General features: G+C 37.7%; 2 protein-coding genes across 2 annotated transcripts in view; one reads left to right on the top strand and one right to left on the bottom strand.

Moving 5' to 3' along the window:
• LOC107584169 (obscurin-like protein 1) overlaps nt 1-4,721 on the bottom strand; it is a 28,514-nt gene extending 23,793 nt beyond the window's left edge. The window contains 7 exon segments of the mRNA XM_016270673.1: nt 105-380; nt 594-869; nt 972-1,238; nt 1,312-1,617; nt 1,726-1,986; nt 2,122-2,391; nt 3,635-4,721. Of these exon segments, the coding sequence (XP_016126159.1) occupies nt 105-380; nt 594-869; nt 972-1,238; nt 1,312-1,617; nt 1,726-1,986; nt 2,122-2,391; nt 3,635-4,649 (2,671 nt within the window). The 5' untranslated portion in view covers nt 4,650-4,721.
• A 6,661-nt stretch (nt 4,722-11,382) lies between these two features.
• col18a1a (collagen type XVIII alpha 1 chain a) overlaps nt 11,383-15,799 on the top strand; it is a 96,332-nt gene continuing 91,915 nt past the window's right edge. The window contains exons 1-2 of the mRNA XM_016270629.1: nt 11,383-11,515; nt 11,616-11,689. Coding sequence (XP_016126115.1) covers nt 11,505-11,515; nt 11,616-11,689 — 85 coding nt within the window. The 5' untranslated portion in view covers nt 11,383-11,504. The remainder of the gene's footprint in view (nt 11,516-11,615; nt 11,690-15,799) is intronic.

Below are 15,799 nucleotides of genomic sequence, written 5' to 3'. Positions count from 1 at the left end.
ATTTTAAAATGTGTACAGGCTTAATCAACTTTGCCATTGTCTTCCCATTGTTTATCAGGCAAAATAAAATTGTAATTTAATTCACTAGTAAAAATTTTAATCACCTTTAACATCCACATTGAAGTGAACAGCATCACCCCTTGTCTTGCAGCTGTACACCCCTGAATGGTCAAATTCAGCTGTCTGGACAATCATTTGCCTCTCTGTGCCTTTGGATTTGAAGTCTAGTCCACTTTGTGGTAGAAGTTTCACACCATCTTTATACCAGGAGACCTGGGCGAGTGGATCTGAGAGCTCACATTGCAGTGCTATCGGCGAGCCTGCTTCAATGGACTTGTTCCTCTCATCCTCCGGAAGGACTGAGAACCTCACTGGTGGGGCTATATGTGTTTTGGTTCAGCATTATTTGGTAAACTTTACAGACTTGGAAGTGCAAGATTCCATTGTTGGACATACTCATTTGATTTAGATTCACAGGAATGCAAATGAATGTTATTAATAAATGCCTTCATTCTTAGATTTCCAACATGTCAACATTATGAGGCTGATTAACAAATTTGAAGAAAGGAATAATAAGAACAAAAATGACTCACCCTCAACCTCCACGTTAAACCTGATGACATCATCAATAGCGTCGCAACTATAAACTCCTGAGTGGGAGAAATCAGCTGATTGGATAACAATCCTCCTCATTGTTCCTTCTGATTGGATGTGCAGACCTTCCATTGTTTGAAGTTCAACACCATTCTTATACCAACGAACTGGAGCCTCAGGGTCTGACAGCTCACAGTAGAGCACTATAGGGTTGCCAACCTCCACAAATTTGTTTCGATCCATTTCAGAAAGGGGAGTGAATTTTACCAGTGGAGCTGATTGATGGGAATATATAAGCAAGTTTAACAACAAAAATACAACAGTTAATATCCTTATAAATATATCGCAGTGCAAGGAAATCAGAGTTAAGTGTTTACCTTGTATGTACAAAGCAGCAGAATCTCGAATTCCATAGGCAATGAAGGTGATCTCTGCTCCGTTGTCTGTGTCCCGTACCCCACGAATGCGTAGGGACTGGTGTGTACGTGAACGCCTTATGGAGAAACGTTCATCGTCTTGAAGCTGATTTCCATTTAAGAACCAAGTGCCTATAACTGAGGCAGAGAGCTCAATGGTAAAGCAGGCATCCTGGCCCTCTGGCACTAAAGCATCTTGTAGTGGTGCTTGGATTCTGGCAACTGGAACTGGAATTTGGAATTAAATTTGTTAGTTCTTTTTTGATGTGTATGAGTTGGATAGCCTTAATTAGGAGCTTACCAAGGTGAACTGCTCGAGGGAACTCAACATTTCCACTCCTTCCATATTTGTTGACACTGCATATCCGAAATCTGTAGTCTGCCTCGCATGGAACGCTGTCGCCAAGAATCTCCACTGAGGTTGCAGAGTCTGTGGTTAAACATTGCAGCCACTCCTGTGAGACAACTTCTTGTCTCTCAATTATATACCCTGAAGGTGGATTCTTTCGAGAGTCTTGTGCTGGAAACCAGGAAAGGAGAGCTGCATTCGCTCTCTCTGTGTTTATCTGTACCCCAATAGGACAGCTTGGTGGACAGTGCCTTGCAGCTTAAATTAGCACAAGAGAAGAAGGGGTTAATTGAAAATGAATACCTTTGGACATTCTGGAATTAGGAGTGTTTACATATTGTTAATTCCAAACAAATGTTTTCTTACCTTTCACCCTTAGCTGAGATGATGTCTTCGATCTACCCACATAGAACATGACCAAACCAGAGTCTTGTGGTGTGGTGTTGACAAAAACCAAGATGTGTGTCCTTCCAAAGGATTTGAGAATTGTCTGATGGGTCTCCCTTAGCTCTGTTCCATCTTTGTACCAATGAATGTCCATTTCTTCCTCCTCCACTTCCACACAGAAGGCTGCATTTTCCCCCTCCAGAACATCAACTTTTCGTGGCAGCTTTCTTACAATGGTTCCTTCAAGAGTAAGTTTACATTTAATTGAAGTAAATTAAGTTATACAATTTGCTCAGAATTGTAATGCTCAGAATTAGTTTTTCCTAGGCAGATGCAAGCAAGTTAATGTAACGTTTAAAAAATATATTTTTTTACCTTTGACCGTTACCTCAGCAATGCTTCTGCCCCCATCAGCCATTTCACAGAGATATATCCCATCGTCATCAACCCCAATATCACGGATTGTGAGTCGCCGTTTTGTCCCCCACTCCTCCATCCCATATTTGGCTCCAGGCTGTAGTCGTCTGTCTTCTAAGTACCATGTGATTGGAACAGAGTCCTCAGGAACTTCACACTCAAGAACAGCCAAGTCTCTCTCCCATACTTGCAAGTCATTTAGTGGTTGCTTAAATCGGACAGGTGGGTCTGTTGTTACAAGAAGGAAAAGAGCCCAAAAAGGAAAGTTCTTTTTTATGTCAGTAATGGATAGATCTGCATTATCTCTGCAGGGATTCAGTTGATATCAAATACCTACCCTGCTGACAATGACAAGCATACAGTATGTTGTGTTTTGGGTGATAATGTTCTTGGTGTCCTCACCATGCTTTTTAACTAGCTTAGCCAGCAAGACTGCTTTGATGGACTAGCTTCAACCAGAAAGGCCATGCTTTGTTTGTCAATAAGCACACAGTTTGCTAGTTAACTGCATGACTATGCTTGTTAACTTTTTAGATCAGCGCTAGCATACACTAGCCTCGACCAGCATAGATATTCATGCATGGAAATTCAAAGTAATCTGGTTGATATTTCCTAATGTGATAAGGAAGTAATCCATAAATGATATTATTTTCATATTGTTATACTATATTATTTTAATAGGTAATCGTACTATTTGAACTGAAATTAGTATTTTTGTCTAGTTTTCGTGTTTAAAATTCTTGAATCACTGAAAAATTACTTAAGAAGCAACCCTAGATAAGATGTTTAGACTAGTTTTCAGAAGTATAAACTAGTTTTAAAAAAGTGGGGAAAAAATCCCAAAATATGCCAGTGCAGTAAGGCTTACAATATACTGTAATGTAACATTTCAGAAATGTTGCTTTTCATGATCTTTTTTCATATTTTTATCTCTTTTTTATACTGTACATTATACAGTATATATAGCTTTTAAGAATTATGTCTTCAAGAGTATACCACATCCTGACAGTAATTTTTTTTTTGTCTTAGTAGTCATACTTTCAGTTTAGACCTGGTGAGCTCTATAGAGTATAGAGCTCTGATACAATATAGTCATGGTCCATGTGAGAAATATGAGCTTGCCTCTAGAGATTTCTATCGCATGTGTGGTCCTCAGGCCTTTCAAAGCCTAAATGACTTTGCAGATATAGGACTGAATGGAATCTATTTCATGTTAATGAGTTTGGCCAGATCAGGTAATTTTAAAGCTCCCTTGATGCATTTCCTACAACTGAATCATCATAAAAGTTACTGTTGATTAGGGTACCAAATGCTTAACACAACAGATGGCAACTGGCTCCTTAATTGTACAGGCCATATAAAGTTTATGCCAGATTAATATATATGTTATAGATCAGATGGTTAAACCATACAATTACATTGCACTTGTATCGAATTGCATTTATCATATTCCAAATCAAATGACTCTTACCTTTGACGATAAGGTGTACCGCACTCAGAGTTTGCCCTGCAGTGTTTGAAGCAGAACAGACATAAACTCCATTGTCCTGTTGTTTGCAGTAGAGAACTTTAAGTGTGAAGTAACCCTCTCTGTCTTCATACAAAAGATACCGTCTCCCAGATAGGATAAGTCTCCCATCTTTCCTCCATAATATTTCAGGTTTTGGCTTCCCTGTTACATAGCACCGAAACTTTGCATGTTTCCCTTCTGTCACTGCAAACATTTTCACTTTGGCTGAGTTTGGCAGTGGGTCATCTTTCAGTCTTGTCGCAACCTGCCTTCCACTTCTCTGTTTTCCCTGATGAGCTTTCCAGTGGCCGTTAGTGTATCCGTTACGGTTCCCTTCATCCTCATGTCCTGGTCCAGCATCCACCAACAGCACAGCCCCCGCCAGACTCTCTCCAAATTCATTCCTGGCCTTACACGTGTACACCCCTCCATCTGGTGCTCTTGTCTTGAAAATCTTTAGTTGGAACCAACCTCCATCCTGATAGCTGATGGCAAAATGTGTGCTTTCAAAGATCTCATTCAACTTCTTGCCATCCTTCTCCCACATCACTTCTGGTCTAGGGTTTCCCCACAGCTTACAGGAAAACACAGCATCCTCTCCTCGTCCAACTCTAGTCGAGAGGGGCTTGATGAGGAAGCGTGGCTTGTTTTCCTCCCGAAATTCCATCTCCTGTGCTTCACCTTCTACTTTCAAAGTGGCTGCTGCGTAAGTCTCTCCAATGCAGTTCTTGGCCTTACAGATGTATTGCCCACTGTCCTCCACTGTCACAGAAGTTATGATAAGGTTGTAGACATTGCCATCCTCAAACAACCGGTATCTGCCCTCTGGGTGAATTTTCTCATTGTTTCTCTCCCATATAACTGCTGGTCTGGGATCCCCACCAATCTGGCATTTCAGAACTGCGTCTGTGCCACTTTGTACTACCACAGGACGAGGGTAGGCCAGGAACCGTGGCGCTCCACCAAACACATCCATCCCTGCTTACTTGCCAACCTCCACTCAGATTGACAGGCTACAGGCATTCAGTCTCTATATTACTCTGGAAGAATTTTGTTGTCTAGCTGTTTATCAAGTCTCTGAATCGAAACATAGAAAAAATACATTTAATTAATGCTTTAATAATAACCAACAGTTTCATACATTATGTATATAATACAGTATGTGCTGTAAATACCAAGTTAAAATTGAATATTGAATGCCTTTTAAATTCCAGTTCAAATCCTGAGTTTGAATTGAGGTAGCAAACAGGACGCAAAATTGGATACAAGTCATGAATTAAATTGACATCCAATTCTTCACTTTTGAATTTTGTTAAACCCTTCATTAAAAACTGTCCAGGGGCCACCAATACTCATATAGTCAGTCTCACAGTAAATTACTGAATTTAATTGAGATACAGATAAATACGTCTTTGCTTGATCATTTACAGTAGGTATAGAAAAGAATCACCAACATGACAATGAGCCAAAGCACACAGCAAAACTGACCAAACAGTGGTTGAAGGAGAAAAAGTTGAACGTCCTTAGATGGCTTAGTCAGAGCCCAGACTTAAACCCCACTGAAAATCTGTGGAATGACTTGAACACTGCAGTCCACAAACGGTCACCATCAAATTTAACTGAACTTGAGCAGTTCTGCAAAGAAGAGAGACATATCCCAACAGACTAAAGGCTGTACATAAAGCACTGACACAAGGGGATGATACGTTTTTCCTTTCTACATGTTGGTGTTATATCTTTTACCTGGATGTTATAAGTTGCACTGAGTAAATACAGCTGGATAAATCAAAAACTGTGTCCGCCTTCATTTCATGCTGCAAAGCAACAAAATGTGATTATTTTAAAGGGGGTGATTCTTTTCTATACCAACCTGTATGTAATTCATAATTAATAGATTTTTGACTCCACTTAAAGGCAGAATTAGACTTGGCACTGGATCTGACAATTGACATTTTGCCATAATTTACATAAGTAATATAATATAGTGCTGGTTCGGCCTTTCAGCAATGGCTTGACCTGTTCATAGCATTAATTGTCCATTAACTGAATTTGTCTTCTCAGAAAACGAAAAATGAATTACTAAACTTTTCATGTCCCAATAATTTTGAAAAACTGCTTCAGCTATTTCTCAAATCATCAACAATCTACTAAAGTATACAGGCTCATTAAAAACTAGTTGCTGAGCATTTGATAGCGTGGCTCTCCGCAGAGAAAATGGGTTCTATTACACCAGAGTATTAATACCCAGAATTTTCTTAGATATTATGCTTTGTGTGAGAAGAGCTCAAACCAACTGTCTAGAGGTGAACTGTCTTTTAGCCATATTGCAACAGCGACCACAACACATAACTAACACAGCTGGTGCTGTATTTCAATGGGAAAGTGCTTTATATAGTATGCCCTAAATAAAGACCTGTGTCAGGTATCACAAAGCACACTACAGAACTTGAATGGACATACAAAACAGGTCTCACAGACTAACGCAAGACACACCCTATGGGGACCTCTCAGTCAAAATATGCTGCCACTCTCACACCCCTTTTACCAAATGCAGTGACAAATTTATGTGTTAAATATCATTGTCAAAATTTGTTTGCTTGTCATTCATTTTAAGAAAGAAACACTTTCTCTGTACATTTAAGTGATATCTTTCTCTGAAAATATCCTCTGTTCATAAGAAGCAATCCAGACCATGTTGGTTTAATGTGCCCTCATATGATATTTTTTTATGTGTGGCTTCTCAGTTTCAATCATGCTGCATGTTTGGTCTCTGAAGTGTACAGGGGAATGTTTATACACCAGGGCTAGTTTATCTGTTTTAGGATGTCAGAACACATAAATCGCTAGTCCTGGGAATCTATGACGCACAGCTAACTTCAGGCAAACAATGTGGTGTCCTCTTCAGAACCTTAAACGTCTGCTGGTTATTCATCATGCTACGCATTGAGGTTTGTGCTATGCTACAAACAAGACAAACACATTATATATGTAACACATAAACTACCTTATGAGAATCTCCCTAGAAGAGCTTTAAGCACACTAATTATATTACCATATACTCTATATATCCACTGCATAGTGTATATATTGTCCAAATGAAGAAAACAGATGTTCAGATGTCCCGCAATAAAATCAACATTGAAGAATTCAAATCCAAAAGAAACAAACAGGGAAGATACTCTTATTATATCACCAATTGGGATGAATGTTAAAGGTTTAAATGTATAACATCATCAATCCAGATTAGGAATTTCCCTAAGGATTTTAAAAGGAGATTAACCTCCTGTTTGTGCTCCTCATTTAATTAGACTGACCTTTGACCTCAGGGAAACTGCACTTTGCTAACAAACATATCCTACCTCTCTTCAGTCCTTAGAGACAACTGTCAATATACATTCCGTGGCAACCAACTTCTGCTTCACTGGCTCTCACTTCCAGCGGTAGGGTTAAAAAAAAAAAGAATAATCCTTTTCCACTTCAGTAAGTTTGTTGCGGTATGTCCTCCTCAGTAACGTCAGTGTCACCTGCCCATTTTGCCAAAGCTTTTACATGCCCCTTTTAAGATGATTTTAGCCAAATCGGAAAGCTTTTCTTTGAATGCTCCAGCAGTCCCTCAATCTCTATGGCGTTTAGTCCTGAGACACCCCTAGTGTCATTGTTTGTAGAAGACCGTTAAATGCTTTTGCAGCTGCTGCTGTCCCCTAAAAATACTGGCAGCCTCGATGACAGCAGTGAAGATAAGTCAGGCTCTCCATTCACTTGCTCGCAGAGGCTAAAGATAGGTTGGATGGCTTGTCCTGAGCAGATCGCTTGACTTACTTGAGAAGGGCAGTAGCCTTCTGGCCTCCTGAAAATTTTCAGGATTTATTTGAATGTTCAGAACCTTTTGTTTGTGGCATCAGCACCACCGTAGCCATCCAAAGGCATTCAAAGACTGCAGAGGATTCCTGGTAATGGCCATAATTTTAAGGGATCTGTCATCAGCCTTAGTAGAGGTGTAGCCCTACAAATTACTAAGACAAGTATGCTGATCACACGTACTCTGGCCTGTTTAAAAACAACGACAACAACATTTGATGCAAATGGCGTAATGTGTCTGTCAAATGGCCTAATGTGGCTGTCAACTGGTGTGAAATAGCTGATGGTGTTATTTTTCTAAATGAATCATGCATTTCATTGTCAGAGAAGGTACAGTGACGTGTCATTAAATAAACTGAGCAACTGTGAAATGCCTTTGTGGAAATATCTAAAAACGAAGCATTCAAAGAACATATCCAGAGGGGAGCTGCGTGCACGTGTGATTCGGCTTACGAATGTGTGAGGGTGAACACAGAGCAGTGACCCCTCAGCTGTTTAGAGGCTCACGTCTCACAGGCTCAACGCTGCCTCCTCTGATTTCAGCCATTGGAAGTAATCTGATTTTACCCTGAACCCTGAAACCAGCATCCTGGCAATGAAACGGTTTGTACAAGCCACTTTGTGAAAACCTGCAGGGATTAGCGGTCCTCTTTTTGAAACTTCTAAATTCCACCAGCTGCTAAAGAAGATATTAGCAAGTGTGTTGTTTCTTTATGAGTTGCAACCTGTTGCAATATGGACTGTGCAAAAGGAATAATTGTAAAAACAACATTAGCATCTGTTAATAGCTATGCTTTGCTGATAAAGACCCGGTGAAATCGCAAGATGAGCCCAGTTGTCTTCCGTGTTGACGTATTTTCTGTTAAAACAGGAAGTTTTGGTAAATGCTTTCATTATGTTGGATATGAATGTGATTTACTACTTGCTAACTATATGCAGCTGTAGGGGTCATCGATATACGTGGCCTGTTTTTTGTTTTGTTTTGTTTTTGGTAGAAAAAGAATTACATTTAAGAGAGTTTTTGGAGACCATTGTCAAACAATAAACAGCAGGAAGCTGTTGTTTGTGCTTATCTTACAGCTCCTAGATTTATGCACCTTACCCAACCTGAGGCAAAAGCCCCTCGTCCTGATTCCATAATTAGATAACAGGATTCTTTCATGAATGTCATGCAAGTGTTAGCAAGTGCCTCACCCAAATAACTAAAAATGTGTCCCTAGATCCATAGTTTAAGACATACTGTAAATAATGTACTAAAAATGCAAGGAGACATATTTGAGGACTTTATACATTGTTCTGTTGGCAGTTCTTTTTAAATGTTTTTGAAAGAAGTCTCTTATGCTCAACATGACTGCATTTATTTGATCAAAAATAGAGTGAAACAATAATAGTGTGAAATTGTATTACAATTTAAAGTAACTCTTTTCTATTTAAATATATTTTAAAATGTAATTTATTCCTGTGATGGCAAAGCTGAATTTTCAGCAGCCATTATTACAGTATTCAGTGTCACATGATCCTCCGGAAATCATTCTAAAATGCTGATTTGTTGCTCAAAAACATTTCTTATTATAATCAATGTTGAAAACAGTTGAGCTTCTATGATTCTATGATGAATAGAACTTTCAAAAGAACAGCATTTATTTGAATGTTTGTAAAGTTTACATTTTAATTAATTTAATTGTAATTTTATAACATTTTAAATGTCTTTACTGTCATTTTTTTTAAATTTAATGAATCCTTACTAAAATAATTAGTTTATTGAAAAACTAAATTCTTACTGACCTCTGAAATTTTTTAAACATTAGTGTAAGTGTTCCAATAACACATTGATTTCTGCAAATACTACATGAATACACACATTGCTAAAAATTGTCAGACAAAAAAAATAAAAACCCTTTCAAATAATTTGCCACCAGATGGAACCACCAATCCAAATTCCTTGAGAATAGCAGCATATGGATCAGTCATCAGCTCAAATGTCATATTAGTGGAATTTGAGTTACTATTCTAAAAGTTAAAATATGAAATCCACTCTCGACAGAAAAAAAATCCATAACTAGACCAGACACATTCATCTCAAAACAGAAGAGTCTTTGATGATTGACGTTCCCAAATAGAATGAATTCAAAGGGTCTATGTTTGAAACAGAACTGCATATTATTTCTGCACAACAGCAGCACAATACAAATCAAGAGAGAAATGACTGGAGCTTAGCTGGAGGACATGGATGAGCACAATGAAGCACGTTTTTTGAGCAAAAATTGACAGACAAGATGAGGATGTTCTATCACCGGGTGTAAATGAACTTGGGTCTTAACAGTTTTTTGACAGGTGGAACAAGCTGTAAAATGATCTTGACACTATTTGTTATTTGAAGCATAACAGTAAAACACATTTATGTCCTACTTTAATTAATTTTTTTTTTGCTGGAAACACATGTAGGCCTGTGTGTCTTACAGCTCAATTAAGTGAAGATAGTTTGAACATTAACATTTTTGTTTATCTCATCTCTAGATACAAGATTCTTCAGCAATAAACATATGAAAGTAGTTTGTAGTTTGGTTTGATTTTGTATTTTTTTCTATTGAGTTTTAAGTTATAGTGCTCACATTTTGACAACAATAAAAAGGTTGAATAAAGGTTAAATGTAAAAAAAAACATGCTTATAATTGAATTTGGAGAATGTTTATGTAAGGGGATTAAACAACATAACTTGATTTTCCTAAGACATGTTTTTATTAACTCCAGGTGTATAACCAAGATGTTTAGAACTTGTTCTTATTTTCTATTCATGGTAGGGTTGTGAGTGTTTGACACTTATGTCACTTTGAGAACTAAACCTATGGTAAGCACATAGCACTTTTTTTTCTATTTTCCCATTAAATTTGTCATTAATGCCCAGGCTGGGAAAGAACTGCTTTTCTTCTCAACTAGTGAACTGCGAAATGACTGATAATTGTGAAAAAATGCTGTCTTGGCTCTGGGATCTTTATGTGTTGTCTGGCGAAAGGCTAATCTAGTTGTGTATTTGTTCTGAAGTTACTAACTCTGTTGATTAGATTACCAACCTTTTTCAAACACAGGCCTTCATTCTTTGAGCTAATGCATTTATTAATATTACCAATGGGACTTTATTATAAAGTGTTACTTATCTAGTTCACCCAAGAATTTGAATTTTGTACATTATTTACTTACTTATTCTGATGGTAAAAAACACGAAATTTTTTTTGAAGAATCTGTTTTTTCGTCTTCTTCGAATCTATTATTCGGTCTTGTTTTCTCGTGATCATGACAAGAAGAAAAAACATTCTTCTAATCAATTCGGTCATCCATATTCCACTTAGAAATAGATTTTGTACTTCTAGATCAGGAATAAACTATAGCATTATGAGATCTCAAGAAAACTGTTATTAAGATTAAAATAATAAGAAGAAGAAAACAACTTTTGCTATGTTGAGGTCACGAGAAAACAGGAAAATAATTTCTTGGGGGAACTAGGTTAGTAACACTTTACAATAAGGTCCAATTTGTTAACATAAGTAAATGCATAGCTAATATTAACTAACAATGAGCAATATAGGCTATTTTAAAGCATTTATTGATCTTTTAGTGAAAACATTGTTAGTTCACCGTGCATTAACTAATGTTAACAAATCCATCTTTCAATAATGTAAACGTTTAAATTAACTTTGACTAATATTAATAAATGCTGAAAAATAAAAATGCATGATCTCTTCCGTACGAGAGTGCAGGTAGGTGGGTTGTCCAGTCGGCTCAGAAAGGCTTTAGGACCCAGAGGATTTCTCGTGTCCTCCCGCTCCGTCTTTGTCATCAGTGAGGCTCCCGGATCACTCTCATCAGTCGTGGCACCGGCGCGAGGACTCTTCTCACTCTAAAGCGGGAAACTTTCATCCACCTTCCAACCAGGATCCCGTGTAGCTATCGGAACGGATCAGTTTTACAAACTGAAATGGCAAGAAGGTATACGTGAGAAATGCGCTTTAGAGAAAAAGCTTTTTGGAGAGTAAATGATTAGGAAGGACAAAACAAAACAAAAAACAATTGTGGTTCATGGTTGCAGGTGGGTCGCGTTTCTAGAGCGGTTCCTCTGCTGCTTGTTCATCGCTCTGTCACCGGCTGCAGCGCAGAGGAGAGGTGAGTACAGAGCCGCACGGGATGCGAGCTGGACCACTGGCACTTTTTGGAAAGTCGAGAGATACAGACTTTATTATCTGCTACAGTAACTGATCAAATACAACAGAATGAACAGCATATCGCGTGAAGGCCCATTTGGTCTTTTTTTAGGTGCACTCTAGATTACCTGTTGGGCATTAATGACGCTTTTGAGTCTATCTATCTATCAATCATCTTTTGCAACAATAAGGAATAGTTTTTCTGCTTGCACACTTGGGCCAGAAATTGCAATTCCCCCCGCCCACCCCAAATAAATCACATTTTAAATATATATTTGATCAAATTAAATGCAACTTAAAATATTGTTTCATTAAAATACTTTAAAAATCACAATAAATCGTTTTTTTTTGTTGCAAATTCAACACAACATCTATCTATCTATATATCTAGCGATCTAATTTTGATTTCCTGGCGTACATGTTATCAAAATATTTTGACAGGTTCAGAATTAGGTCTGTTTAATTTTCCTCTTTGCTGTATTATTAGACAAAGACCTTAGGCCAAAATTTGCTTACAGATTGCTTTCCTCCATTCGGTGTCTTTCTCTGTGATTTTGTGAGCATTAGCCTGACCTGTTTGAAGATTCTGCAGTGGTTTGTGGGATCTGCCTACATCATACAGTAGTTTTGGAAGTGATGGAGTGTCTTCCGATGTGTATCATTCTGTCATGACTTAAGCCGCAGACCATTTAATTAAGAAAAGGTCTGTACAGCTGTCATGTGTGGCAGGCCTGAAACCGAGAAACTGAGAACCTCTTTATAAATATTTGATTGACAGAGATCACTGTTGCTGTCGTTACATTAAAGAAGGATAATAGACAGACTTGCATCAAGGTTTGTGGGTGTGCCATCTGCATTTTTGATTGAGGCAGTAAAGTACTTGAGTGTTTCATCTCAATTAATAGATACCTTGAAGGACTGTTTCCCTGGTTGGATTTATAGATTTATGGGATTTATGATTTTGAAAATGTAACAAAGAGCTCAAGTGTTCACTGTGTGACTCCAAGTCAATGTCCGTTTGATCGTTTTATAGCTTTATAGTTGAGAAAGAGCCACTCTGTAGTTTAAATGACCACAGATCAGTTTAATTTAGTTTAAGAGACTGATATTGTGTTAGGACTGCCTGAGTCCAAACTGCTTTCTTGCCTCATAGTGGACTTTTCTTGTGTTGCACCGTCGTTATGTCGCTCTTTGACTGATCGTGGCCTGAGGCTGCACAGCAGGCCAAAGGAGAACAGCTGTAAAAGGACACCCAACTGGGATATTTAATCGCTGAGTGAAATTATGCATTAAAAATCACAGCAAACAAGGGTTCCCACCTGCTGTATATGGATGCCTAAGCAATAGGAGGCAGGAAAGTCCTGTTGAGAGCTTTGTGGTTGCATGAAACAATACGCTTTTACCCAAAACAACGCTCTGATACCTGGTGGCCAAATAACCTCCCTCCATGACCTGTTCTCTGTGCAGTGCTTTAGTTAGACCAACTTTTTAAGTTACAAACCCGATTTCATATTTGAAAATGATTTTATACAATAGTTCTATAAACATAAAAGTTAATATTGAGTAACTTATTTTAATTTGGCAAGAGGTAAAGGAACGTTAGTTTTATTTTTTGTGTTTTTATTATTTATTTGGACTTTGGTAATTCTGACACCTCTTTGATTGCTGATTCTTCATAACTTGTCATCAGTTAATATCTCATCGGTTTCTTGTTGGATTGATGATCTCATAGCATTTACATCCCCTCCACATTAGCTTCAGAAAATAGCACTAACTTTGTGTTGTATTTCCATTATGGAATAATTTATTGTTGGAAATTTGTTGATGAGGTTAAAAAGGGTGGATTAAACATGATTTGACATGATGACTTTAAATGCAAGTTCTGATACTAGATTTATGTTAACTGCCTAAACATGTTTTACTGAGTCCTTTGAACACCCACATGCACTAACATATGTGTTAATCATATTTTAAAATAAATGGAATGCCATTTTCATGACACAGATAACTTAAAAGTCCTTGAGTTTTTTTTATTTACTTTTTACACATACAGTATAATCTATGGTATGTTTGATGAAAGGGCGTGATCCATGTGTGACCAGCATTCTTGTACGTGAATGGCAGTGCTTTTTTAAAGGAAGAGTTCAACCAGAAGTTAATTAGGTTACACTTTATTTTAAGGTGTCCTTGTTACAGTGTAATTATACATTTAAGTGCTGAGTAATATTAATTAACTATATGTACTTACTATATGGTTAGGTTAGGATTAGGGTTTGGCGTATAGGGTTACTTGCATGTAATTATGCATAATTAATTGTTATTATAATAGTAAGTGCATGTAACATGTGTAACAAGGACACCTTAAAATAAAGTGTTACCATTAATTATTTTGTCATTATTTTCAGATTTGCATGCTTTTAATGGTGCTTGTTTTTCTTTTCTGGAGCTTGGCAGTAAAAATCAACATCCACTTTTTTTTGTGTGGACTGCAACTACATTTTCCCTTTTGCATTACCATTCTTTTAGAAGAAACTAAAAGTGCAGAGGGACATTCTTGATTCTGTCCTGGTTTAGCAACTCCTGTGGTTTCAGAAATCCACAGATTTTCCAGTCAATAAACAGATCCACTTATAGCTGAGTCTTTTCCCCCACTCAGACTCTAGTGGGGGCCCATTTCTCTGGCTGAGAAGTGTTGATGCAGAGATGTGAATTGGAATTTTCTTTAACCCACCTCTTCTTTTCAATGGGGACAGTGGAGACGGCATTATCCTGTGAGCTAAATGGGCTGTATTTAACCCACTTTGTGAGAATGGGAGCCCTTGGGATCAAGAGATGGCTAAAGTGTGTGTGTATGTGTGTGTGAGAGAGAGAGGGTCAGTGAGTGAGAGAGAATGTGTGTTGGTACACTTCTCATGTACCTCATCAGTACAAAGAGTCTGGATTTGTCATTAAACTGGAGGCATTGTGATCTGGTAACAGTTGATGCAGAGGATTTACAAAGTTGTCAAGGAGACTAATAGCTCTCATTTCTTTTTTCCACTCTTAAAATTTAAATGAAAGCATTCCAAACATGTCTATCTTTAGCCATTGCATGTGTTTTGGATATGTAAATGTTCATAGTCCATACTCCATGTGATGTTCTCACAATATTAATAATAAATTAATAGTTCATGAGTTGCATGGTAGATATTAGCAATGTGTTTGAATTCAGTTTCTTTTTAATACAAATTAAGGATCTAAAATTTTATGAGAGGAAAAACTCTCAACATCAGTGGTTTTCCTTCAGGACCAAATTTTATAACATCAAGCAGTGACCCAACACAAAATTGTTTATCATCCAAAAGTAAACAAAAAATGTTGAGATACCTTGAATGCACAGAGAATATACTTCCTCTCCCACAACATTCAGCAATTATGTTGCTATATTTCGTGGTTAATGTGTTTAGCTAGACAAATTGACCCAGCAATGACCTACAGTATATGCAATGAGGCATATCTCACACCTCCACATAAAAATATTTATACCAAAGATTGAAAGTTCATTTAGTAGGTTTGCCTGCTGTGCTGCCTGTGGGTTTTTGCCTCATAAAAGTTTTTGCCGCAACACAGACTGGGACTTTATTGTTTGGAACAGTCAAGCAAATTTTTCAAACATTGTGGTGTTCAAGGCAATTCATTTTATCATGATCTAGGGTCTAGGCTAGATATGGGTCAAAATGAACTCTCTTTGTTTGTTAATTAGACAAGCACTTATCGACCAATGAGCTCAAAATTGCCAAACAATGTCTTATCACTAGTCTTGCAGATTTGCTTTAAATAGATGCATGTTTTGGAGATGTGATAGCATGCCAGCTAAAATGGTGGGGACCGCACTGATGAATAGGAACTGACTGCGACACATCTGTGTTTTACAGCACAGTGTTGTAATCTATTTACAGTAATCCTGCAAGAACAGAGGGTACTGCTAACATTCAGTGACAGGAATGAGAACATATGTTTCTTTTTAATGCTTGGCATTTTTACATTACAATGCAAGTTTGGGGGGGGGGGGGGGGTTTAGGGGAGGTGGAGA

Source organism: Sinocyclocheilus grahami, unplaced genomic scaffold (assembly GCF_001515645.1).
Source record: "Sinocyclocheilus grahami isolate Dianchi unplaced genomic scaffold, SAMN03320097.WGS_v1.1 scaffold57.1, whole genome shotgun sequence".
In the NCBI taxonomy this organism is placed as follows: Eukaryota; Metazoa; Chordata; class Actinopteri; order Cypriniformes; family Cyprinidae; genus Sinocyclocheilus; species Sinocyclocheilus grahami.
This window is presented reverse-complemented; position numbering and strand designations above follow the sequence as displayed.